At 39.8% G+C, this 27874-nt stretch overlaps 1 protein-coding gene across 23 annotated transcripts in view; it reads right to left on the reverse strand.

Moving 5' to 3' along the window:
- Positions 1-27874, reverse strand: part of kif1aa (kinesin family member 1Aa) — a gene marked incomplete at its 3' end in the record, with an annotated part of 64594 nt that overhangs the window by 13759 nt on the left and 22961 nt on the right. For 3 of the 23 annotated variants that reach the window (XM_079691552.1, XM_079691559.1, XM_079691541.1), the window contains 30 exons: positions 27017-27055; positions 24899-25101; positions 24318-24397; positions 24086-24161; positions 23389-23468; positions 22733-22839; positions 22555-22635; positions 22099-22279; positions 21753-21825; positions 21232-21322; positions 20994-21142; positions 20725-20903; positions 20089-20226; positions 17712-18020; positions 14989-15107; positions 14782-14888; positions 14562-14691; positions 12366-12525; positions 12157-12247; positions 11950-12068; positions 11803-11858; positions 9886-9994; positions 9504-9570; positions 9334-9418; positions 9143-9248; positions 6882-6908; positions 4125-4239; positions 3893-4026; positions 3745-3806; positions 3521-3666 (listed from right to left, as the gene is read on the reverse strand). In XM_079691552.1, the coding sequence (XP_079547678.1) occupies positions 3521-3666; positions 3745-3806; positions 3893-4026; positions 4125-4239; positions 6882-6908; positions 9143-9248; positions 9334-9418; positions 9504-9570; positions 9886-9994; positions 11803-11858; positions 11950-12068; positions 12157-12247; positions 12366-12525; positions 14562-14691; positions 14782-14888; positions 14989-15107; positions 17712-18020; positions 20089-20226; positions 20725-20903; positions 20994-21142; positions 21232-21322; positions 21753-21825; positions 22099-22279; positions 22555-22635; positions 22733-22839; positions 23389-23468; positions 24086-24161; positions 24318-24397; positions 24899-25101; positions 27017-27055 (3419 nt within the window). Of the gene's footprint in view, positions 1-3520; positions 3667-3744; positions 3807-3892; positions 4027-4124; positions 4240-5117; positions 5142-6881; positions 6909-9142; positions 9249-9333; positions 9419-9503; positions 9571-9885; positions 9995-11802; positions 11859-11949; positions 12069-12156; positions 12248-12365; positions 12526-14561; positions 14692-14781; positions 14889-14988; positions 15108-17711; positions 18021-20088; positions 20227-20724; positions 20904-20993; positions 21143-21231; positions 21323-21752; positions 21826-22098; positions 22280-22554; positions 22636-22732; positions 22840-23388; positions 23469-24085; positions 24162-24317; positions 24398-24898; positions 25102-27016; positions 27056-27874 lie in introns of all 23 variants that reach the window. The other 20 variants (XM_079691563.1, XM_079691562.1, XM_079691550.1 and 17 more) reach the window with 20 other exon arrangements.

Raw genomic sequence — 27874 nt, forward strand, 5'->3', positions numbered from 1 at the left:
GCCTTCTATTTCTAATAGTTTTTTTCATAGGCTATAAACAGAGGTGGTATAAGTATATATATTGTACTTGAGTAAAAGTAGAAGTACTCAGATCTGGTACTTGAGTAAAAGTAGAAGTACTCAGGTCTTGTACTTGAGTAAAAGTAGAAGTACTCAGATCTTGTACTTGAGTAAAAGTAGAAGCACACAGATCTTGTACTAGAGTAAAAGTAGAAGTACTCAAATCTTGTACTTGAGTAAAAGTAGAAGCACACAGATCTTGTACTAGAGTAAAAGTAGAAGTACTCAAATCTTGTACTTGAGTAAAAGTAGAAGCACTCAGGTCTTGTACTTGAGTAAAAGTAGAAGCACACAGATCTTGTACTAGAGTAAAAGTAGAAGTACTCAGGTCTTGTACTTGAGTAAAAGTAGAAGTACTCAGATCTTGTACTTGACTAAAAGTAATAGTCCCAGAGTGTAGGAATACTCTGTTACAGTAAAAGTCCTGCATTCAAAATGTTCCTCAAGTAAAAGTAGAAAAGTATTATCATCAAAATATAGTGAAAGTAGCGACAGTAAAAGTAGTCATTGTGCAGATTGGTCCATTTCAGAATAATAGATATGATATGTTTTATAATGATTGATCATGAAAGTGTTCTCAAAGCTGCTAAAGGTGCAGCTAGTTTGAATGACTTTGTATACTGCAGGGTAGCTTGTGGATTTACTCCAGGTGGAACTAAAGTCTGATTTAACACTTGATTATATTTCACTTAATTAATCCAGATCTGTGAAGTAACTAAAGGTATTAAATACATGTAGTGGAGTCAAAGTACACCATGTACCTCTGAACTGTAGTGGAGTAGAAGAACAAAGTAGCAAAACATTGAAATACTTAAATAAAGTACAAGTATCTCAAAATTGTGCCCAAGTATAGTACTTGTTGAGTTGATGAACTTAGTTACTTTACACCATGTGGCTATAAAGATAAAAAGACTTAAGCCTTGCACAGAGGAATGAAAATACATTTTCAAAATGCTCAACAGTGCTGCCGAAATTATAAACTGACTGCTACACAATTTAAAATAAATGCTTTTATATATTTCTATTAGATGTGACTCTTTGGCGTTTCTGTTATTATTAACACTGCTGCTTTAGTTGTTCTGACTGCTAAAATCCTCTGTCATTCCGTGGGGTGGGGGAGCCGGGGGCTCGGATCCTTGTCACCTTTTTCATACCTGATGAGTTTGCATCCCTGTATGTTAAAAAGCCTCAGTTACTTTAATTCATGTAATAAAAACATCTCAGGTCAGTAACACTCAAAGCTAAATGTGCAATACCATGTTCAGCTATGTTACTATTTATAATGTTATTGTTGTTACATCAGAAGATGTACATATTGAAATGATTTCTTAACTTACAGTAGGCTATTTTTTACAATGTGTGTTGGAAGGATTTATTAAATTACAATGAATATTGTCATTGTTGAAGGCTTTTAGAGAAGGGTGAACTATAAGCCTGAATTACATAAAATTTGATACCTAAAAACATAAAAGCCACAATAAATAAGTCACAATTATTGTAGTTATTTTTACCTCCCGTATTGCTTTCAACCCACCAGCTTTTATGGTGTTGTTACATCACTAACTGTAAGCTTGACACATACAGTCTATGGTCACTCAGAGTAACCTACTGTTAATTTAGCTGCTGGAGAAGAAAGATCAGGGGGGGAGGGGGGGAGAGAGCTGTGGTTGATGGGCCATTAGTTGTGTAAATACACAGCTGAGAGCTGCCGTTTCATTCACACTGTTTAAAAAACGGTAACAACGGACTATTTTTCTTAGCGGATGCATGTGAATTTAAATCAATACATACAACTATTTTTTAAATCAATAAAAACATTTTCTAAATCCATAAAAGCATTTCAATTAATATTGGGAGTCATGTCGTTACTTTGTTGAGAATGTGGCCATGTAATAAGCGGGATAATTTGCAGCGACTTGTTCTTTATGGGGAAAATAACACCCTTCATCCAGATGAGGATCCCTCCGCTACACTTTGGGATCCTGATCGACCGACGAAACTCCATTAAAATATACATATTTTTGGTGAATTACTGAGTTTAGGCACGTTAATAACGTTTTAATGAAGTTGAATACAGTATATTCATAAGTGTCAATGATTTCATGTCAATTCGGCGAACATAAACATAAATGATCGTGGTGAAGATGATGATTAAATTAGGATTAAAAATCGAGAGCCAGGCTGCATTTCCTCCCGTTCGTTTTTTTCGAATAACAAAATTATTTTGTTAAATAACAACATGGTGATGTTTTGTAAATGATTACATGTCTCTTATTTAGCACAGTAGTATGATATCCGTGACATATGGATCTTAACAAAGTTCCGCTGTACATCCAGCGTACTGTATCTTACTTTATTTCACATGAGCTCCAGTGTGGAACCCCACTGCACCCCCTGGTGGATCAATGATCCATTGCAGCTGGCTTCAATATAATTACATTTATCTATCACGGGGGCGGTCTCAAGTCAAGCTGGAGGTTTTCCCTTGAGCGAGGGCAGATCACGTACCAATCACGGCCCTCGCGTTTCAAACCGTCTGAAATGAATCGCTACATCTGTAGATGTTTTTGTCTTGACATTTGTACACCTGCATGTAGGTTCCCTGGCTACTAACTTAAAGATTACATTACATTACATGTGAAAGATGAGCTATATAAACCTCAGATTCATTTATAGTCCCAGTTTAACTTAAAGAAACATCTTAGTGAGGTAGTCCTGTTATTTTTATTAAGAAACAATGCACTATTACGCCAAACACTGTAGCACAATTATCATTTGTTCAGCATTTGCTTTTCAAAGCAAAGTTTTTAAAAGCTTTCCTAATTTAGAACCTTTAAATATCCATTTAATGCTTATGGCATAAATATTGGAAAGGTTTCAATTTTATTTTCAATTTTGGAGGGATCAACACTAGTTCATTTGATTAACCTATAATAATGGGTGTAGACACTTCAAATGCAGACACTTCAAGAGACCCCCTAAAATATCTACATGAAACCCATTAAAGACAATGTTTGATTGCTATCGTAAAACCATGCATTCTGATTCTGATTCTATTATATCAGGCTGTTAATCCAGAGCCTTGGCTTCACATTTGTAGTTTATACTATTTCTCACCAAATAAAGCTATTTCTCTTGTTTTCATATAATGCCAATAGGATCTTTAACTTGTATCCACCTTTTGTTGCTGCAATATGGACAACTGCGTCAAACACTGCTTTGTTGTTGCTAATCACTGACATATTCAAGAATTAAATAAATGTCCTTTGATACAATAAAAAGAAACTGGCTTTTAAAGGGCTATGATTCTGGCAATGATTAATGTTTTGTAGTTATGATCTAAGACTGAAGTTGGTTATGAACTTTAACATATATTAATATATGATTTTGTATCATATATTCATCAAAGCAACACATTTAAAGAGATGTAAAAGGTGAAATAAAAATAAATTGCCGTTACATCTTGCAGAAGGCTGAGTTTCTCCAGCTCCCACTGGTGGTCCAGAATGAGGCTGTCACTTCGGGGCCTCCATCCGGCCAGGTTCTCCTCGCCGCGGACATAGGCCACGGAGGTGTCCAGCACCCGCCTACGTCTCCTCTGCATACCTGGAATGGTTAGAGTCAGTATTAGAAATGTCGCATAAGTGAGCAGATGCAAAATGAGGACTTAGTCTTGACGCTCACCTGGGCTTCCTGCATCTGCCAGGTTACACATGCTGACCTCATAAACTCCAGTAACACGGTTTCTACAAAGTCAAAAACAGAGCCCTACATTAAGAAAAATCACAGGAGCTGTTTTGATTTTTTTCAAGGTTTGAAGTTTAAAACTCACCCGTCTGCCGCTCTCAGGCTTCCAGTGCCAAAAAGGTTCCGGATGGAGCGCGAGGCTGAGAGCTTTGTGTCTCGTGAGTAAAACACCATGCAGATATCTTTGGTTATGATTGCGGGCTGGGTGCAGTTCTCCATCTTCAATTGATAAGAGAAAGAGGAAGGATATCAGACATGAATCACCTCCGACACTGTAAGAGCTATTTGTTCTCATGATCTCAGGCTCTGTGCTGTACCTCCAGGTAGGCCGAGAGGGTCATGTAGATCTTCTCTCCATATGGAGTGACTCTGTTTAGAAGCAGGGAGTTGTGCATGGAGCTGTCCCAAGCAGCCTCGAAGCGGAAGAAAGTCCTAAGTTGATCAAATGAATCAGCTGTTAAAATGTAAGTCCTTCTACCTGAACAAAAAATAAGCAGGCAGAGCTAAATACATGCTACTGTCTGTCTTTAAAATACATATATATGAGTAGGAGCTTGGAAGTTAGCAATGCACTGCTGTGGCCTCTTGAGAAAGGTCCACATAAAAAAAAATCAACATCAGTTTAAGCGTACACTTAATTAATTTTAACATGGAACTAAAGCTCTCTGCAAAGCCACCAGACTACTAAAATACAATAATTTGCAGACCTAGCAGAACACAAACGTTGTTGGTCTGCCGCTGCTTTGATCTGGCAGTTAGTTTGTATTATTGTGTGACTTTAGTGAATCCAAACTAACCCTTTGAATCATATGATTCAGTGTACATTTAAACAATGACAACATTTGTTGGGTGGTCATAAACATGTTTGCCTTTGCCCCCCATCCAAAGCAGTACATGTCTTAGCTTATTTACTGGTACTCCCGACTGCTTCTGCAAACTACGGGTGTGACAACTGCTATATTCTGTAATACTGTTTCTTATAGTTGAACCATCCCTTTAACAACAACTTTCAATATTAAAACATATTTCACAAACAGAAAGATAAAAATAGGATTTGGTAACATAATATTAGGCTTGGTAAAACAGATATTATCATTTTATGTTGTAGTAAGTATTCATCAAATGTAAGTCAAACAAAAGTGCTAATGAAAACTTTCTGCATGCAACAGGCTGATTTAGTTGAAGTACAAACCACGACAGAAATGCAAATAGAGCGGAGGTGACTTTTAGTACAGAAAAAGGAGGGGGGGGGGGGGGGGGGGTTGGGGTGAGAGACAGCCAGAGGAATGAGGGACAGGGCAGTGAAATACCTATGGTCAACTCCCGAGGAAATGCTGTGAGGAAGAAGAAATCAGCAAAAGAATAGAAAGTGAGAAAGTTTGTTTGTGGTTGTGCCGCGCTCGTGAGGCTGGGATAGTGTTTGTTTTCCACTCTGTTATCTCATTATGTTAACACAGATCATCTATAAGAGAACATGAGAATCCTGTGGAAGGTGCTCTAACCCTGCCCAACCATTGAGAGGGTTAAATAACGGCATTCCTGAAGCTAAACTGTACTGCTTTCTGCTACACTAATGTACACGTCTTTTCTCATTACCCCTGAGCGGAAATAGTCACACACAGGAAGCAGTTCTTTCACAGCATTAAACAGTATTTAAAAAAGATAATCCAAGCACGAATTGTAAAAGGAAACTAATGTTTTCGTAAGCCATAAAAACAGTCTGAAAGGAGTCTTCATGAGGTTCAGATGTTGGACTGTGACCTTGTCAGAGAGTGAACAATGTGTCACCCAGAATAAACAGACACAATGAACTGAGTGGACTCTGTAATGCAGAAACTCACTGTGGCTCTGTGTGAGTATAGCAGATTCACTGCAAAGATGGCCAGTTTTTAACTAATTAGCAAGTGCATTAACACCCACATCACACATATAGACACACTTATTTCCCAGTAGTAGAAAAGTGTTCACTTTCGTTACAAGGAAGCAATTTCCTCTGTCCACTACACCAACATGTGTTTCTCTGCCTTTTACTACCTCCTGCAGGAGCCAGGACTGAAGTCATGCTGGCGGAACATGCGAGGAGCCGTTTGTTCCTGGTGTTTGGCCAGTTTCAGCGAGGTAAACTGGCCACGATGTGGCAACATCGCAGACATTTTGAGAGGTGCTACTGGTGAGGTAATGGGTTCACTGGATTACATTTTAATAGCTGCATTTGAATGGCGTGCTGTACTGTAAGTGATGTGATCCATGTTACAGCACTTGAGTAACAGTGGATGACTAGTGTTCCTGTTAATACTCTGTTGCTGTGATGGGAACAACTCTCGAGGTAACTAACAAAATCATATCCATGGATTCAAAATATTTCTTCACTGCAAAGGTCCACAATATGAGAATAACAAACAGAGTGGAAAGGGCAGAACATGGTGAGCATTTTTTGTTTCAAAAGAACTGTGATCACTTCCATTCTCTACTGGCAAATGAATCTTACCAATATTGCATTTTTTTCAACCACATTGGGAGTGCAACCATGTTTGATGTGACTTTGCTGCATTTTAAATTCATCTGTTAATAACTCAACATCTAGAAACAATCAGGAAGACAGAGTAACATATATTTTAAATAAGATGTCTACAACATTTTAAAATGTCTTTTCCATCCAAAACAAATGCAGTGATCAAATATTGATTGTACAGTTTCTCACATCAGCCTTATTAGATAGTACAGCATCTGCTGAAGTGGGAACAGAGAGTGTGAGACTGAACACCACGACACCTTCAGCAGAGACACAGCCAACGGGAAGCAAAACCAGCGATGCAGACCCTGTCTATCATAAACCTGATAACAGCTCAAACACACACACACACCCAGCGCAGCAGCAAGAGGGGACATGCACAACCACACCCTGACTTCTCAGGAGGGGAGAAAACAAAGAGGCACGGATGAAATGCTGACAGTAATGGCAGAGTAGAAGAGAGAGTAACGACTTCATGGGAGGCTGGATTGCAGGGTGAGGAGGACGTTAGAGGGATGTTTGTGTCACTGAAGAGCATGAGAAGAGAGGCAAAATAATATACCTAGGCATGTCCGAATCAAGAAACTGTCTGCAAAAGCAAAAAAAACAACAACATTCCGTTAGTGGACTGGAGGGAAAAAAATGTTAGCATCCATTTACACCTTGATGTTAGTCTCGTCATGGACCCCCGTCTGGACCCGCCCCGCTGAGCCCTTACACCAGCATTATTGACCATTGAGGCAAAAGGAACGAGACGAACACTGAGGGCTGCGTGGAGCGTTCAGTAGATTTAGAGAAAAACTCAAAAAAATACTTTACAGTTTCCATAATTTGAACACCAGATAATGTTATAAGTTTTGCAGAAGGATATTAAAAGAGAGTCTAGACTTTTTTCTTTACATATAATACGCTGTAAATACACTGTAAGCACATATATAGTGTGATACCAATTAAGAGTTATTGTGCCATAAAACAGTGGTTATGGGAGGATAGGCAGGAGGATTGGGATGTTCAAAGACAAACCAGAAAAGAGTTGATTATGTTTTCATGCCATTAATATCTGTCATTCTAAAACCCAAGGTCTTATTATTTTGACTGTAGTCTTAACATAAATCTACTGCCATCTACTGGTGAGCCTGATAGGGACATTTTGGGCATTTTCATTGTTAAAGCATCTTGGCTGTGTTAATACATATGACAGAAATGTTGATCTCAGATATGTGACATTTTGGAATTAAACCAAAATGGCAATGAATATTTGGTAGTTATGATTAAGTTGTTCAACAGATTTTGCTTCGTTCAAAGTGGAAAATAATATATTATATATATATTTGTTTCTGACAGACATGTTTAACCCTCTAAGGACATCAGAGTAACTTGAAAAAAGTTACCAGGCCCATGTTCACAGTGGAAACTCCAGCAACAACATGTCACAGTCACAAAATGTTGTGGTTCATGTTAGTAAAACTTTTTTCATTTCAGTTTGGTATTAGCAATGGCATTGGTCTGTTGGGTTGTTGTTTCCTGTAATTGTGATTTGTATTTAGGCCACACCTTCTCCCCGCTATTCTACACACCAGACTGCAATCACACAACACCACCAGATTGATTCACATTTCTGCATTGTCATATCCAGTTTGGTAATGTTAAATATCAGGAGTTTATCAAGGGATTCAAGAAAGTGATGAAGACATATTGTTTCTCTTGAGTTCAAATACATAGAGTTTAGTGTTTTACACACAGATCCATGCTGGAGTTAAAAACACATGCAATTTTAATTTCGTATTGGTGTGCTATTGTAATAATTAATAAAGGCCTGTTCAGCAGTAAATACAGTGTGATGAGGGTTCTTGGTAAAAAACAAGTGGCTCTTAAAGTCTATAAGCAGGTGAGTTGGTAAATCTAATCTGTGTGGAGAAGTGACACGAGTTAGAGGTGAGGTGATAAACAAGGTCATACAGTATTCAACATGGAGGTACAATGATCAAACAAATGAAAAGCAAAGATTAACAACAAGGAGGGTCGCACAGCCAGCATGGACAAGGGAATTCATAACTGCTGATGAGGTGGAAAATAAATAACTCTTTGATTCACTTTGCTCATGCTCACTCTAGATATGTTATGTGTGGCCTCCTGCATTTAGAGAGAGGAAGCTATACTCATGCAGGTCATGATGATGAAGTTAACTAAATATCTAGGTGCATTCAAGCTGTGTCTCTTGCTATGCTTTGTCTCCACAAGTGCAGCTGGTTCCCTATGCCATGCGTTAGCCTGTGTGCTGTGTCTCAGTGCAGCTGACACAACAGTGAGATCCTGAGAGGCAAGAGAGAAAAACTATTCTGGTGATCCATTTTTTTAGTCTTCTCTAAACTGTTATCACATCTTTTACAGAAACACATCTTTCCAAATGATTTGCTATTTGTAAAAACAGCTGAAGAGAAAACGTTTTTGCAGATGTCAATGTTGTCTTGTACTCCCTTTGGGCAGGAGAGGCTGTGTATCAATACCCCATGAATTTAATATTACTCAAAACATAGATTTTCCTTCATATTGAGTCACCACTTGTTTTTCTCTCACCTGCCTCTCAAGGCTTTCTGTAGATAATTTTGTTGTTGAGATGTAAATCAGAACAATATAATGGTTTCCAAATTCAGCAATGCTGCCATAAACAAACATATATATATATATATGTCCACAAATATACGAATGACTACCAACCATATCATCTGAATCTGATAAAATGTGCAGAAGATGGGCTGGCCCTGGCTTATTCTCTATTTACAAAGATCTGACTGTTCACAGAAAGTGTAAAGCAGTACGTACCGGTCATCTCGCATGGGCCTGACATAGCCAGCAGACAGGATGTTGAGGGACAGGATGTTGGGGTCGATGATGGTCTCATCAGCTTCAGGCATGTTGCGGAGACGACCTAGGACGGCAGTCATGCCTCAGTTAGAACAGCTCGTAGACATACAGAGGCAATATGACTGATGATGCGATGGACCTTAACTTACCCACAACAAGCTCACGGATGTCTTTCCATTCCAATTCACCTCCTGACTCGTGTACAATAGTAACAGTGATTCTCCTCTGGAGGCCCTGTTTGTCAACAAATGATCAGTTGTCATGATAGGTTCATCTAGAAAACACTAAATGTTGTATTTGTTCAGTGTGATTTGCATACCTGATGCAGTAGGTATGTGCCATGGCAAGGCATTCCTCCTCTGTGGTCCACCACAGCAGGGATGTACCTGGGAAGACACAGATGAAAAACAGCTTCACGGATGTGGTCATGTGACGTTGTGACAGTGTGGAGACATTTGTTTCAAAGTGTGTCACGATCATTATAACTATTCTATGGGAGACTTTAGAGGTAAGTGAGACAAAAATCATATTTGATCATCTATGTCTGATACTAATTGTTCCATCAATTGAACTGAGAACAATTATCATAACAACAGGAGAGAAACAGTTTGGATCAGACTTTGAAAATAGATCACCAGAATTGATTTTCTTTACTTTTTCAAAGAAAACAAAACTGGATGTTTGTGATGCAGGACACTCACTCTCCAGTGGCCTCCAGCTCGCAGATTTCAAAGAACACCATGAGATCATATTTGCAGTGACAGGGTCCGGCCTGAGGGCGGGTCATGGCTGTCAGCTTGGTCGCCGGTACTGTGATGAAGAAGGAGATAAAGAGTGTAAGAGAGGTTGAGGGTAGACAGGGAGCAGACTAGTGGTAACAGCAAGGAGCTGCTCTAAACCTACAAGGAGAGTGAAAGGGAAGAAGAATGGAAATCAGTGATGCAGGGAAAGAGAGGAACCATTAGTCATGTAGAAGGAGCTCCTTTCTTCATTTACATTCTTTTTTTTATAAAACTTAACTCTGGTTTTGTGGGTTTCTCACTTTGCAACACAGCCCCTTGTAATAACAAATACTGTACATCCTGTGCATAAGGAAAAGTATATGCACAGACTTCTCCAACTCTACTTTATCAGATTTGATTTTGTTGATTGTTATTGATTAACTAATTCAATCTAGTCTAGCCTTGAGTTAAACGCAGTCCTTATACTCAAAGTAGTTCCCCAAAAGGAATTAAGAGAGGTTGAATTTGAAATCAGTTACATGCAGTTTAGCTCAATTCAGTATTTTGTACAGTATATTTAACATTGCCGACTGAGAGAGTATTTTTCATGACTGACTACTGAAGCAGAAAGGCGCCATGGTCCGGTTCAAAGAGGGAACTGCGAGGAGAATCCACCACACACACAGAACATCAGAGAGCCGATCCAACTGAATCCTGACACAATGAAACCCCCTTTTATATCAAGTCGTTTTTGTTTTGATGTAATACAGCTTCTAATAGTCATGGCAGTAGTAACCTCAGGTGTGGAATTTAAATGAAGAGCTCTGGGCCCCACCATCCCTCCTACAAACTGTATGAGAACGCACACTGATTGGTTGTTAAGCTTATTTTTGTTGTTGTTGTTTGTGTCTTTGAAGTCTCTTTGTAGTAAATGTGTGTATCCCTGTAGGCATTTTGTATTCCTTTGTGGTTTTTAGAATTTCTTTGAATTTACTTTGTGTATCTTTGTGGTCATTTTGTATTTATTTGTTGTCATTTTGAGTTTCTTTGTAGTTACCGTACTTGTTGTCTCCTTGCAGTCATGTTGTGCCTTTTTGTGGTTGTTTAGCCGAAGTAAATGTTGTTGTGATTCTCAGTATTTATTTACAGCTTTTTTGCATCTCTTTGTGGTTGTTTTGGTGACTTTATAGTCTTTTACATTTCTTTCTAGCTGAGTGTTTAATGTTCTTGTCTCTTTGAATTACATTTGATAGGTAAAGGACATACTGTAGACAGTTTGGGCCCTAGACCTGTCCCCGGTTGCCCATTCAGTAATCCTCCATCAGTAGATGTAATAAAAACATGCTCTTTTTTGTGAAACTCGCTTTTGTTTGTTGTCACGGTAGCTTGAGTTTTTAAACAAAGTTAAAGCTCATTAAATTGCAGTCAATAAGTTCATTGTAATGTGAAATGGCAAAATGTACTTGGCTTTGTAGTATTTTTCAAGTCACTTGAAGAAAAACACTTAATATAAATAGGCTTTCAGTGACAGGATACTCTTGGATCTGACATCATAACCAACCCGGATTCTGAGCTTTAATAACTGAACAGATAGAGGTGGGCGGGGCTGCCAGCTGAGCCTGCTCGTTTGCTTCCAGTAAGAAGGAAGCAGCCAGGCCAGCGGCAGACAGAGCGTGGCCTGACAACGAGTCCACCAGCGCCCCATTGAACACGTCTGGGACCAGGTATCGGATCAGATCCAGCGACTTCTCCCGCTCCGGCGAAGTGTCATCATCAACTGCTTATACCCAACAACATGGAGCTAAGATCACATGACTTCCAGAGAGACTAGTAATAATAGACAATACAACATACAATAATGGTAAAATAAGGTCGCTCTGGGAGGAGTGTGTTTACCTGGTTTGGACAGAGGCATCACTCTTGGAAACTGTCTTCTGCAGGGACGTAGTGGACTGGTAGTGGAAATAACATGTGTCATTATATGAAAACACAATGATATACATTGCATCTTTGTCTGTACGGTAAATCAGTTCTTCCAGGTACCTGATTATGTCTTTGCAGAGGGGGAGAAAAGGCTGTTTCTGGTAGTGTCCAAACACTTCAAACACAATGGGCTGAGTCTTGATGTAGTCCACAAAGGATTTAGTCACATCAACAGCAATCTATAAAAGAACACAGCATTGTTCAAACATGTCACCTATCAAAACAACACAGCTCTTTATTAAAGAGGATCTGAGTGATACTTCTTACATTCTGCACATGGTAGAAGCCAAGAGGGGGGCCGCAGCCTGTGTTCTTTAAGGGTTCAGTGGAGAAGGCCTCATCATGACGGTGGATGAAACTGAAATCAATGCAAGTCACATTGTTGAATTTGAAACATTAAAAAAAGTTACATAATGAATACTGGCGATCATAGGGCAAAAAATGTACAATGTAAACATTTTTGATGAAGTGCTTACTTGAACTGGCAGAAGATGTCAGCATATTCTGCAGAAATGCTGGAGGCTTGCAGAACAGTCACCCTGAAGGTGAAGACATTACCAATCCTCAGGTGCTCTAGGGCTGTGTCCAGTGGCCCATCCAGACTCTTTACTGGATTCTCGGGCTCATCGGCACCAGCTGTCGGGCCAACAAAAAAATCAGACACAGATGAAAGCTGGTATTCCAGGTAGTCAAGTGGATTTTTGGAGCAATCACGAGAAATTCCCAAAGAATGGATTCCAGCAGCTGATAAAACCAGGACTTGCCCTGTCCCGAGGTCTGACTCACAAAAGATATTGAGCACAAACACCATTATAGACTTATGTAGCTGAGTGCTATTTGCCCTTCTTTTGTGCAGGGAGAGGGAAGAATTTATTTTATCCAATTACGCTTAGCTTTATTCATTCTATTTAGAAGACCCATCTGTCATTGCATCATGTCACTGTCAGGCAAGGCAAGTTTATTTATATAGCACCTTTCAGTATGCGACAATTCAAAGTGCTTTACAAAATAAAAAAATAAAATACATTTAAGAATAAATACAGTAAAAACACATTATATAATGGCATTTTATAACAGGCATTAAAAGGCAAAGATAATAAGATAAACACAACAGTTTTACAATACATGAATAAAAAGCAAACTGCAGTGCGAATATGAGCAGTTCAATTAAAAGCAGTTCAATTAAAAGCAGCGGCAAAAATATATGTTTTCAGTCTGGATTTGAAAATAGTAAGAGTTTCTGCGAACGTGCACGATTCGGGCAGTTTGTTCCAGATTGTCTGGGCATAATAGCTAAATGCTGCCTCTCCATGTTTTGTTCTTACTCTCGGAACCGAGAGCAGACCCGTTCCAGAAGACCTGAGACACCTTGATGGTTCATAATTATGCAGGAGATTGTTGATATACTTTGGTCCTAAACCATTTAGTGATTTAAAAAGTAGCAATAGAACTTTAAAATCAATTCTTTAGCCGACTGGAAGCCAGTGTAAAGATTTCAGAACCGGACTGATGTGATCCACTCTTTTAGTGTTAGTGAGGACTCGTGCAGCAGCGTTCTGTATCAGCTGCAGCTTTCTGATGGATTTTTTTTGTCAGCCCTGTGAATACACTGTTGTTTTGTTTTATGTTGTTTTATGTTTCATGTGGAACCTAATTGCTGCAGGTCTCCCTTGAAAAAGAGATCTATGATCTCAAGGGACCAATCTGGTTAAATAAAGGTTTGAAATGAAATGAAATGACACTATTGCAGTAGTCGAGTCTACTGAAGATAAAAGCATGGACAAGCTTTTCTAAGTCCTGTTGTGACATTAGTTTTTTAATCCTAGATATATTTTTCAGGTGATATGCGGACCTAATAACTGTTGAAATGTGACTGTTAAAATTCAGGTCTGAGATTTCTTGCTTTATTACTTGTTTTGTAGTCTGCCAACTGAAGCTCTGCGATTACTTTTAATCGGTCCTTCTTTGCTCCAAAAACAATGATCTCAGTTTTTTGTTTGTTCAATTGGAGAAAGTTCTTAGTCATCCAGTCATTGATGTGCTCAATGCACTTGTCACTGTACCATGACAACTCTTTACCCAGCTACAGTCTGTGTGTGACATCTCTTATTGGGATAAATAATTATAAATGATACTGTAACTGTGTGTGGCTGTTAGCGCTGATCTTTGTGAATTAGACTGTTTTTGCCATAAGGCTCATTTGTATAGGAAGAAGGCATATTTTTTCTCAAATGCATGTATGTTGTTAACACATTGAAAGTTGTGCAAATAGCACAAGAGCATAGAGACGCTATTTGTTTATCAGCAGTTAGAAATGCATCTCGTCCTAAGTAGGTGCTTGGGAAATGACACATTTTAGTTTTTTCCTATTTGTGCAGGTTTATCGACCGCAACAAGGTGCAAGTCACTGATCAATTTGCCTCTCAGGTGTTTTGTTGCATGAAGAATTATGCATGCACGATCTATGTTTATGGTTTGAAGGCAATGATTTGGTTTGGGCACGGAATCATCCTGCCTATTCTGACTACAGAGCTACTGTCGTTCCACCTTGACATTTTTTTGCAGAAAGCATCAGTCTGGAGTGCCAGATTTAGGCCAAGTAGGAATATAGACAAAAACACACACTCCCAAACACAATGACACGCTCACCCATTAAATACAATTACCCTCACATGTGTTATTGTTGACCTCATCGGCTGAGGGTCCCAGCTCTGCAATCTGCCCCTCCCCCTCCACAATACGGAGCTCCTCCTGTGAAACCCCTGTGTGGGATAGTCCCACAGAGCAGGACTCGGACTGGAACTGCAAAAGCAGGTTGATGAGCAGCCTGGTTAGCAGGTGAGCATATCACAGTTCATCCTGTATGTTCTAAGTATGTTGTTTTTTCTCTACCTTTTCATATTGCTTATCCTCAAAGGAGATTTTGGCAGTGCCTGACTGCCTCACTCCTGAGCCGTAGTCTGGAGCTTCCTCGTCAGCTGGAGGAAAACACAGAGCACCTTCACTTCACTCCCTCAAGAAGTCACACACAACCTGTCCTTGTGATAGCCTCATGCCCCTACTAATCAAAAGCAGTGGGGCTAGGGATCCTGACCTTACCTGATATAGCCTGCACCGCCACTCGCAGGAAGCCCTTCACCTCGCCCTTCTCACTCACGATGGCCACCCGGTGGACCAGAGGAACTGGATACAGCAGGTTGCTCAGATAAACAAAAGCCCTGGATAGGAAGCAGAAAGAGATAGCAAGAGAGATGATACAATCTTAAAAACAAGTATTACACTTTTATTAAACATTACTGAACAGGACAACAGAACATAGAGCTGCAAAGCAACCAAACAGAAGCTGGGACTGCTCTTGCGACGGCCATGGCTGCCCTTTACTATCGCTGTGTGGGGGCTTCTCCTCACCACCCATAGATAAGGACATTAACAAGACAAGTATGGGTCTCATGCAGTATTGCTTAACTTGTACTGATGACATTTTGGTGAGGCTAAGGAGCATGTGTGTAAGGGTCAACTTTACATTCTTTAAATGAGTGCAAACTATGGTAAACCAGCTCACTAAGCTGGACAGCATTGCATATCTACTTATAAGCAATCAAATCCATCCCTGATATCATGTTTTTTTAATGTTTAATGATTATTAGCTACGGCACAAAGATTTGCATTGTGCTTCAATTTGAAAATATTACACTAAGTCAAGTGTATCATAAAGACTAACAATGTCTATCTGATCTAATAAACAATCTAATAAATGTGTGTTTACTCAAAATGCTACTATTTCCTGTTTTTTCGATATACTTGATCTTGCAATTAAGGTGTGCATTTTCTCATGGGGGGTAGACATGTGGTGACAAGTGTAAAAAGGGAGAGGCTTAAGACAAGATTGGTGAGGTGCAAAGAAGGCATGCTCAGGACAAAAAAAAGGAGAACAACAAATGCGTTCAACTTCTTGACTTAAATGAATCAAAAGCAAATGGAACAGAAATCATCATAGGTGACATAGCTCAGCCCGAATCAAAAGCTGCCAACAGTTTGATATAGTGACAGCAAAAAACTAAAACAAGAATGATATCAGAAAACAAAGTGCACCCCGGGCGGAAAGTGCTAATTTGTGCAGAGGGGCACTAGTTCCTCTTCAGATGAATTTAAGTAAAAAAATTGACAAAAAAGGTCAAAATGAAAAGACTTGTGCTCTGGCATGCCTAAAAGAGACAGCTGCAGTAGAAACCAGCTCTTTCATCTTGAGATTTTGAGTCTTCTTGAACACCATTTTGCTATTTCACGAGTCACTCATACTCATTCAGGTTTCACAGCAGGGAGAGAAGATTTTGCTGTTGGTTCCTGTGTTATGCAAATCAGACTGAATATTACTCCATGAGACATGTCAGTGCTTTATGAGTGAATGGTCTTCTGTAAAAGCCACAAGATTGCTTTTAGCCACAGATAAGTGAGACATACACTTCAAGCAGCGGTTGAGCATCAACTTTGCTTGAATTTCCATGGAAACAAGTGAATTGACCCCACCCTGGGCTGACATAAACAACTTGTTCTGAATTGTAATATGCAGAAAAAGAATTTAACCTGTTTAGTGCGAAAAACAAAACAGTTAGCAACAAAAGAAAACCAACAAAGACAAGCAACGTTCACATTTTTTATGAGATAAAAATGTAAAACAAAGGATAAACCTCAAAGCCCAGAAATGTCTACTCCAGTGTCTACGAATGCATAATCATGTTCATGAAAAAATATGTGTATTGGTGTGAAATTTGAGAACAATTGTCTCTTAAACATGAGGCAAAATGACAGTGACAGCTATGACGGAGAATAGAAACTAAAGTGGTGAACTGGACTTGCAGGAAGTGTTTAAAGGGTCAGTTCAGCTCAGGATCCAAAATACCTATTCTCCCTCTTAACTGTAGTGCTATTTATCAATGAAGATTGTTTTGGTGTGAGTTGCTAAATGTTGAAGACATTGAGCTGTAGAGATGACTGCTTTCTCTCCACTGCCACTAGATTACTAGTTTGAAAAAGTGCCGACAAAATATATTTGGAAAAACTCAACAGGAATTCCAGAAATCCTAACAAGGTAACTCAAGACCATCCTCAGACCTTGTGAGTAGTTTCCTGCAGACATTCTTTCTTTACCCACAAACAGTATCACATGACAGAAGAGGCTGGTGACAGTGAGCAGATGGAAAATTAGCTAGCTCTGGAGAGCCTTTGTCCATAAGTAAATGGATGCTTCATCGCGCGACGCGCTGTGAGAAGGTTGTCGGGTGTAGCTCAGTAGAAAGAATATGGATCCTACATAAAACTGCTCACAACACGGTTTATTGATAGCTTAAGTAACCTAAGCTTAAGAAAATAAATATTGCTGCTGCTAGTCCAATGTCTTTTTGCTGCCTTGAGCACCAGAGGCCGCTAGGGAGAGGGCAAACATATCTAAGAAGACCGATATCTCCTGGCAACAAACACCAAAGCAATTTATACTGATAAGCAATAGGGAAAACATGTATTTAGATTTTGGGGTGAACTGTCCCTTTAAGAATGTTTTTTCAAATCTACACTAGAGTTAGCCAACTTAAATGTCTCCATGTTGATATTACAGCTATTATTATTACTAGCTTCCTTGACCCAATTGGACAGTAGAGTGAAAAAGGGTCTTTGTAAAAAACCCTCTGACATCTGAATCTGTGTCATGCTTTGTCTTCAAAAATGTGGTTTCCTCTGTGCTGATGTCTACTGCAGGACACAGACCCCGTGTCTCAGCGTGAAAGAGCTAGTTTCCTCCACCAGCATGCTCCTGAAACCTCACCAACCTTCCCACTACACTGAATAATGGTGAGCGGTCGTAAAAGGGATCCTGGCCTTCGCCGGAGCCACGGCAGAGCTCTCTCTCATCATCATATCCATCATCATCATCATCATCATCCTCTCCCCCGAGCTCCGAGCACGGGTCGTCCAAAAAGATATCATCGTCCAGGTCCTCCAACTCTTCCAACTCCTCCTTCTCCCCTCGACCCTCCCTCTGCGGCTCAGCCAGCTCGGTAATTTCAGAGTTGGAGAGGGTCGGGGATGGAGTAGGGTCACTCATGCGCTCGCTCATGCATGTGTTGAAAATGGGGTTTCTGGTGCAGCCAGAGACATGGGAACTAGGTTAGAACAGTTAGAGAAAGTACACACTTCGAACAAGAGGGGGCTTTCACTGTCTGTTTCAGTGTGTACAGTGGAGACATAGAGGAGTACGACAGTGCAATAGGGCCATTGTAGGTAGGAAAAAGATGTACATAAATAACAAAGCCAGGGGGAAGTAATATTACGAGAAGAAGTCGTTCATTTCATAGAATTGCCTCAAATATTGTCTGAGGATATTGAGTCATTCATTTAGTCTTGTCAAGAATCCACCTTCACAGGTGCTGCATGTAAAAAGAGAAGCCCCCCTCACAGGTTGGTGAGGGGGAGCAGCAGCATGGAACTGTTGTGTTGCAGTTCCTGGTGCACAGAGGCTCATCAAAATCCCCATGTGGTTTCCTTATGAATAGTAATGAAAAGTGTGTATATTTATGATAATATGGTATTTCTGGTCTAAAATCATTTGTTTTTCCAAAAAGCTTTAACCAATAGCATTATCTAAATGTGTTCAGCTCATCCATTGCAGGCACAGTAATCTGTGGTACAGTATGATGAGGTTGACCCAAACTATTTAAAAGTGATAAACGTGGTTTCAAAACACAGAGGTTGTTTTTTTTTTAAATAAGACTATTATTCTAGGGAATGCTCAGGTTTTTTGTACATTTCGGATTTTTTAAATAGTAAACAGTACCACTTGAATCTCAGACATTATGAGTTTTCTCTCTGAATATTACCCCCCTCCACTTTTCTAACATACAAAGGCCCCAGTGCGCTGTTGTAGAGAACAGATGGGGCAGGACGAGCTTGCCAGGAAGAAGATGATGATTGACAGCCTGTAGAACAAAGATAAGCTTCCAAAGAAGCAAAGGTAGGGTGATCTTATTTGTGTTTATTCAAAAGCATTTATAAATGTGACAAATCATTTACCTTAAGTTATTCATAACTGCTGTTGTAAAATACTAAATGAATATGAGAATCATTTCAATACAGTATACCATCAATGGTCTATGAATAACTCTGATTGCTCTCCATCAGGAGTTTACTGAGCCTAGCTATCTGCTGGTAAGCTTACAAAGCTTTGGTGTCTTTAAAGTTCTAGGTGTGAATACACACACCAAATAAAAGGTTTGATTACAACTTTAGTTGATTGCTGGTAAGTCATTTGTCCAGAAAAATTATGTTGTATTACATGTGGTGCCAGTATTACTCATTTATTGAAAGAAATAAAAAACCTAATCAACATAGGGGACATTTTTCAGCCTAATAATTGTTGCTTGAATTGCAGGAGCTAAACGTTATTAAAGGCTTGATGATGTATTTTAAGTAACAGGGCCGTGTGAGAGAGAGAGAGAGAGAGAGAGAGAGAGAGGGAGAGGGAGAGAGAGAGAGAGAGAGAGAGAGAGAGAGAGAGATAGCTTGGTAAAGAGGTGTGTGCCAAAGTGTGAGAGAAACAAACAGCAGGCTCTGAGTGGGAGGACTGATGAAACCTTGCATTAAAATGTTTCACAGCTGATTTTCTCATTAATGAAGACATGCCTGGCAGCACGACATGTACCAATCATTACAATTGGGTGTCTGTATCTGTCCTTTGAAGCTGTGAGCTATGTTGAGGATAAATACACTGGTTATCAGAAAAGAAGAGTAGTTATTAATAAAGCACATAGGATGTACAAGTTGAAATTGACAGTGAGTTCAATCTTCTCAGGTATGAGAGGATATGGTACATTTAAATATGCTCAATTGATACTTTTTTGATGATACCAAGTTAGTTCTTCATACAAATACAATTTTCTTGAAACTTTCTTGAGTTGAAATAGGTTTGATGATAGTAATGCAAATGACAGCCATCAGTATGTTATAACGAAGATACCATAATGACTACTTCACGCTGATGTCTCAGTCATTATGCTCCATTAGTTGACCCCATTCACAACATGTGCTAGTCTTGGCCCACAGCCTCCCATCTTCCTGGATGGAGTGACTAACTTCTGTTTGCTCGTTGTTTTTGACATTTGTATGAGTTTGAAGGTTTTCCTGTGTAGGCCAATGGTGTTCAGCATTTACCTGCCAACCAGACGGAACCAGGGGAAGCGGTCATAAAAGGGGTCTCCTCCGGTCATCACATTTTCACCGTCTTCAGTGGTGTTGTTGGGTACATCAGCAGCGCGATCGTACATTTCTCTCATCAGGTTCAGTCTTTGCCTGCAAAAGCAGCAACAGTTGCCATATATAGATATATATATACATATACATACATATAGTCATCATGCTTAAATTAAGCAGTTTTCTTCCCATGAAAACTGTGATATTAATGAGGAAGACCCAGTCCACATGCAAACAGAATTTTAGGACCATAAAACTAAGATTTGTGAAAATGTCTTTGGAGAAACTAAGGCTTTAAGAATCTTGCACATGTTGACTGCATGAGGGGGTTGAAACTCTGACCTTCCAATTCCAATTGGAACAAAAGGGGAAAAGGTTCAGTAGACATGCTCGTAATATAGCATCTGAAGTCGTTGTGTGGTTCTTTTGTAGATCGTAAAATTAAGACAAATATATTTTTACATTAAGCTCAAAAATATCTTTCTACTAAAATGTCCATGCCATGTAAACATGGCCTAATGCTTTTGATAAATTGACGGTTTATCAGTATACTTTTAAAACATTGTTGGCTAAGGACTTCGGTACATGTTGATGTACCTCAGTTTTTCTAATGTCCAGTAGTGAGTGGCTCCATTTTTCTGATCCTGCACCTCCACGGCCAGAATGGTGCGTGGGAACTGTCTCTTCTCTATGTCCTTAGCTTCCTCTGGGGGCAGCAGGTCTGGAGGCAGGGGGGAGTAAAGGGTGTCTGTGAGCAGCACAAACTGGAACTGGACCTGTAGAGGCACAAAAACATTGCTTTTGTCAGAGGGATATAATATAACATCAATATGGTTATACGTTGGAATGAAGAGAGCACTATGGACCTTCTTCTTAAGCTCCACACTGATGGCGTTGGCCTCCTTCAGGAAGATGGCGTTCCCCCACAGCAGGTCCCTCAGAGAGGTGAACTGGTAGCAGCGCCACTTACGGAAGCTCCACACAGCCAGCTCTAGTTCCCTCTCTGTCCATTGCACTGTGCGGAGAAAGGATACAACATCATCATTTGGTAGAGTTGCATACTACCAACATCGATATGTGTGCGTCTCCAATAAAATGCACTACCTTCCTCTTCTGGCTCCTCCTCATCTTCAAGGGTTTCTGGGTAGTAACTGTCCACTTGCTTCTGAAGAGCCTCCAGCTTGCTCTCATAATCCTAGAGCATTCATTAATGAAGACCAACGTCAACAAAAGATACTGAGGAACACAGACAGTTTAATAACTCTGATGTCAGGGAGTCTGGTTGATTGTCATTATCGTTAAAAGGAGAAAGCAAAGTCCGTTGAAAAATGCTAACATGTTCCAACAAAATGAATGCAACGTATTGTTTTTATTGTAATATCCACATTTTCTTCTTGCTAATTTAATACTTTTATCTATTTTTCTATTGGGGGTTAGGGTTAAGGTTAGGGTTAGCATAACATATAACCTACAATGACAATCATTTTTTAATTTGTTTTATCAATGTTTGCTCTCTCTCTTTTATTTTACAGAAAAATACTCAGAATGAAGCTATATTAAACATCCACTTCCCTATGGCTTTAATATGTATTGTCAACAGCACACACAGCTGCTCATCACTGTACCAGTCTTTGCTGCTCCAGGAGGTTGTTTGTTTCCTCTCTTTCTTTACGATACTGGTCCTCCAGCTCCTGCAGCCTGAACACACAAACATCAGAGAACAAAACAGGTTCTAAGAAGTAATGCACCACTTTGGATTTCACACCACTGCTGGTAAGTATCTGGAGTGCACTGTACTGAAGGCTTCTTTCATTTGGCATGTATCAACGTTTGAACTACCAGTAATATTCCTCCATGTCTTTCCTTCTTATCAGTTCCTGTCTACAATATGGTAGTGAGGAACTTTTATGCCACGCCCAATGCCTCTCTTAAAAAATCCAATTAAATATCTAAGTGTTTCTCCCAAAGTACCTCTGTTCCATTTCCTGTTTCATGTCGATGCCCTGTTTGTCCAGCAGCTCCCTCTGAGCGAAGGCCCAGTCCACCGGCTCAGCGGGGGTCTCTGCACACGGAGTCCTCTCCCTCTCAGCCCTGGCCTGCTCAGGGTGGTTGAACCGGAACACATGGCTCTTCCCCAGGATGATTCGATTTCCTTTTGGGAAATAAATAATGCAAAAAAGTACATATACTGTAGAATATACCCCATACATATTTCTACTAGTTACCATGCGGAAACAAGCAAGATACACATATTCTCTCCTGTTTTGTTTTGAACCTGTGAAACAGATTACAGTTTATTCTACTACATTTTTATTTTTTTTATTATTTGTTAGTCCACAATCGCAAAGGAGATCATTCTCATCTTCTCTAAGGACTTCCGTAGCATCATGTGTAAGGAAAGATGTCATTCACAGAGGGCTTGCTGACCTGATTTAAGGACAGTGGGCTCTGCCACTCTCTTTCCGTTGACATAAGTCTCAGCTCCTTCACAGGGCTCCAGGACAACTGCTGTTAGGCACAGAGGGCAATATGAGGCTTCACTTCCTCTCTGTCAAAATTAAACTCTGCTGTACACAGGCCGTGAATGTAATATAAAATGTCTCACTCTCTCCCATTGGACCAGTAGAACTGGTGAAGGTGCAGTGCTCATCCTTGATGAAATGTCCGCTGAGGACTATATCCTGACGACTGTTGGCGTCTACACGACCTACCCTAAAACAAAAAGGGAGACATGATGTCAGAGAAAACAATAAGGTACTGAACATGCATTAAAAGGTCAATTGGACCATACTTGTTTTGTGTCTGACAACAATATGGTGAGGAGAGTACAACCTCATCAACGTGGTCGAATCAGCTGAATATTTAGCTCTGATTTAAAAAATATTTGAGTGAACCCCCAGCTACGCTTTCTTAACTCTAACATAACAAACTCTTCCAGGCACATCTCTCTCCATCTGTCCATCAAGTCTCCACTGTTAACTAAGACCTGGCAAGACGAAATGAGAAACAGAACAGATTTGCGAAAAGGTAGAATTCACTGTAGATCAGACACCTACAATAACAATCTGGGCCTGTCAGTGAATAAACTAGCACTTCAAGGGGACGTTCATTGATTGGGCAGAATACCCGATAGGACTACAAAGCAGCCCGTTTCACAGCTGACAGCTATACCAAAAAGAGTCCAGGTTGAAGAATGCAAAACCAGTCTTCTTTCAGCACTTCATCTGGACCTATAAGAACATCCGTCCATCAGTAACCAACCTGGTGATCCCGTCTTTAATGTAGTACAACAGGCACTCAGACATCAGAGGATCCTCGTTTAGATTCACCAGATGAGGCGTCTGTTTAGGAATAAAGGATAATTAGCTCATATCATTTACATAGATCATTCATTACCCATACTGTATGTTATGTACAATATAACATGTGCATAAAAAGCACATCAGAGAGCACATCAGAGAGCTGAAAGGCAATCTTTCCCAGTAACAAACATCAAACAATCAGAGCTAGTTAAAGCATGCACACACAGCTCCACAGCAGGAGTGTTTCAGTCTGCTGCTGTGGAGCTTCAGGCAAACAGCCATAAATCACTGAAATTGGGACACTAGCATTATCTTGTCCCTGTGTTTACACCCATTGCTGTCTTGAGCGCAGTGAGGGAGTGTTTGGAGTAAGTAATGAAGAAGATTTCAGATAACACTTAATGAAAAAGAGAAACCCTCGACTGATCTGCATCTGATGCTTCTGTTGAAGTGAGAGAGCACTCAGAGAAGGAGGCAGCTTTAAACACTTCACAGCTACAAACCTCGTTGGGGGAAAACAGCCCGACTGTGTCGATAAACACAGGCTGGGGCCTACTAGGGTTATCCGATGGCTTTGGGGTAAATAAACAAGCATTTCAGTCAATCGTTTCAATGGTAATCACAGAGGGCTTTACAGAGGTCTCATATTGGTTTACCTTCTTAGGAGAAAACACACCCACTGTCCCTCCGTCTTCTCGCATTGCTACACCCATTTCTGCCAGCAAGGCCTCTCTGTGGATGAACATCAGACTCATTATACAAAGAGGTCAAGATACCTCATTTATCAACATACAGTATGCTACAGTATATTGTTAAATACTTCATAAGTAGCTAAAACCTGAGGCCAAGGAGTAAAAAAAAAAGGCAATGTTATGTTGTTTATCTCACCTTTCCATTCTGATGGCCTCCGTTCGGCGAAGTTTCTCCTCCCAAGTCTCATTGAGTTCAGCAATGATTTTCTCTGTTTCCTGATATTTTAAAACACAGTGGTAATTAAAACAAGTCTTTTCAATAACAGCTCTAGTGTTCTATTTGTCTCTTTTTGACAACAAATGGAGTGGCATTCACAAATCATCAAGCACAATATTCGAGCCTCAAATCTCCCTAACCTTGGAAACTTTGAATCTGTGCTACAATGTGGAGAAATCCAGTAAAACCTACGCTGAAAGTGTGAGTTACGGCCCAAACAAACTGTATTTCTTAATATGTCCTTCTGGGCATATGCAAATATACATGTATAATAAAATAAACTAGAAAAGTTTTTTAAATATGGAAAAGCTTTCTCAACAATATTGCCTTTTTCAAATAAAACATTTATATTTTAAAAAAGCTTCCCAAAATACTCTTAACTTAACTTGACTTGAAATGTATCTTGATATGATCTGACCATGTGTGGCTGCTACCTGCAGTACAGTCACACTGTGTAAACGTGGAGTTAATAAACAGCAGAGTGTTTTATCCGCGCTCACCTTCAGCCTCTCGATGGCCTCCTCGCTGCCCGGGCTGAACATGATGCGGTCGTGCAGACTGGCGATGGATCCGGCCCGGCTGGAAAGGACTGAGAGAGACGGAGAGGGACTCATCCCCGTCATGGCATTGGTCACTGTGGAGAAATCATCCCTTTGATTCACAGCTTGGCCATTACAGTTATTGTTCGTGTGATCGGATAGGTCTGGCGGGGTGTGCACAGGAAGTGGGGTTGGGGTAATCAATAGTATTGGAGTAAAGTAATAGAGAAATGCAAACATAAAAGGAAGAGAAGAGAAGGAGAGATAGGAAGGAAAAAGAAAGAAGATATGTGGCTTGAAACAAGTCTAACCCACAGAGAGAATATTCAATTGCTAGTGTGCAAGCGAGGGCAGCAGCAGCAGAAAGCCACGCACAGGGGGGGGGGGGGCGATAAGAGATGCAACAAGGATACCGTCCAGCCAAGACCAAAGAAAAAGTAGGTATTACATAAAACCATCAAGCAGGAAATATTTAAATGAAAAAAATGCTATTACCTGAATAAACATTGCTTATTTGCTCTTCGAAAAAAATAACATCTTCTTTTAAGGAATGAAATTGCTCCAACCCAATCAAGCAAAAATAAAATGAGTCATGGAATATAAAATATATTAGCTGGGCAGCCCTTTGTGCACAGACAGAATGACTCATTTGTTATAGGGTCTCTGTCACGATTTTAGTTTTGTCTGTTTAGTCATGGTTTTACTTTGAAATTCTGTTCTCCCTGTGTCTTGTTTTCCTTCCTGTGTTTTTCTTCCTCTGTTTGATTGTCTGATTGTGTTCACCTGTTGCCCTTGTTTTTCTGCCTCCCCTGCCCAGATGTGTCTTGTCCTGTGATTACCCTTCTGTGTATTTAGTCTTGTCTTCCCCTGTGCTCCATGTCGGTTCGTTGTCTTTTCTCACTCTCCATGTTTGTCACTTACCTCATGCTACCTGTTCATGATTCATGGTTTTTGTCTTTTCATGCCAACAGCTTTGTTTAAATAAAGCTCACTTTTGTTTTGAAACCCGCTTCCCTTTTTAAACTGCATTTGAGACCTAATGTTCGGTGACAGTCTCATTTCCTGCAGAGAACATTGGGAAGCCAGAACTCTAAATGAAGATAAATATCTAAAAGAAGCAAGATGCATGTCATGCTGAGTGTGCCTTACAAATTATAAAATGTCAAACCAATGACTGAAAGCAGAAATCCATTTCTCTGACAGAGGTTCAGACATGATGGTAAGCTTATTTTGATCGCAGTGAAACTTCAGTCTTCAGTGGACATTTATGTTTAATTTGTATTTAATCAAGATAGTCTACCAACACAGCTCACTTTGCATAATGTTTCCTGTTTTCTGTTCAGTGTTTTATTGTTGTGGCACCTTGAAGGCATATGACAGATACAAAAAAAATATCAACCCTGCAGCTGCTGCTATGGCAACACAGAGCAATACATTGGAAAAGTGTACCACAGCCATCCATCTGGACAGGCTGCTGCTTGCCAAGATGGATCACATAATATCGCTTTTGCAGTGCAGTTAATAAAGTTATGTATTATAGGAAGACAGTAAAAATGTACGGAAGCAAATTAGATGATGAACTCGCGAGATAAGGGATTATAATCTGTGTGACTGATGCTGCAGCAGCATCTATGAATGCCACAGGAGGCGATAGTCAGGGAGATTTCTACATCAGGGAAATCAAAGATAGAGATTAAACATTTCTCATTGTCCATAATCTTGCATATAGTTGCTCTGCGATGTTACTTCATGAACAATTAAGATATGTCCCACCAATGCCACTACCAATGCCACTGCAATGAAGCAATACAGAGATGTATACTGCCCTATGACATGGCATATTCAAGGTAAGAACCAAAAGAAAAATATGCTTGAATCCCCCTCACACCGGGACTTTGCTGTGTATATGACATTAGTATTCCCGTGCGACTTGCCTAGGAACATTGTGACTGATTCTTTATGTCGTGCTGCTCCAGATCACACAGAAACTCTAATGTTTGCGGTCACATTAAGCGCTTGTGATGTTGAGCTGCCAGAAGAGCAAAAGCAAAAGCCAGAAAACTAAAGCAGGAAACACACATTTCAAACCCTCAATGTCAGCACCAGACGCTCGGTACGCTGGGAGAAGAGAAGAGGAAGAGAAAAACAGACAGCGTGACACCTTAAAGAATATTCATGGATTCTGATATTCTCTTTAAGTTGCTGGGGAACATAAACACAGTTTTGACTAGATGTGATTTAATGTAACATTATATCTCTTTCATTTACAGGCAGACCAGAATTCACACCTCTGTCATTCAATGAAGAAGAAGAAGACAAAGTGAATATACTTTTTGTGCTATTTGAATAAAATAGCTAGATACATTTACCCTAATGCACCTGAAGAGCATCTTTCCATTAGACCCTCCGTGTTAATGCCCACAATTTCAAACTCCTCTCCTCCAAAAGACCTTCTTACACATTCTAACGCTAGCTAGCCTGAGGTACAAGCTCCAGAAAATCACCCTTGTAACGAGGTCACCCCTATTCTCCCAGGGTCCTATGTTCCCCCCCGCTCTATAAAAAACACAATGGGAAACCTGAAAGATGTTCCCCAGCTCTGTATTCACTTAATAGGACATGGAATATAGTGGGAACTCATTACAGAGGTTTTCTGTTCTTCTTGTGGCCTTTCATTTAGTATTCCAACAATTTGGCTTAATGCTACCTCAGCTGAAACCAGACTAGCACACTCACACTTCACCTCTGTCTTCTAACTGATATAAAAACATGACATCATGTTATAAATTAATATATAACATAATTACATTTGTATTTAATAAAAAGCCTAAAAACTAAACAAAATTATAACTATTGGTTTTGTTGTGTTTATATAGCTGTTTTAGGGCCTTGTTTCAAAAACTGATAATGTAATTTATATTAACAGAACATTGAACT

Source organism: Notothenia rossii (assembly GCF_949606895.1).
Source record: "Notothenia rossii genome assembly, chromosome: 1".
NCBI lineage: Eukaryota > Metazoa > Chordata > Actinopteri > Perciformes > Nototheniidae > Notothenia > Notothenia rossii.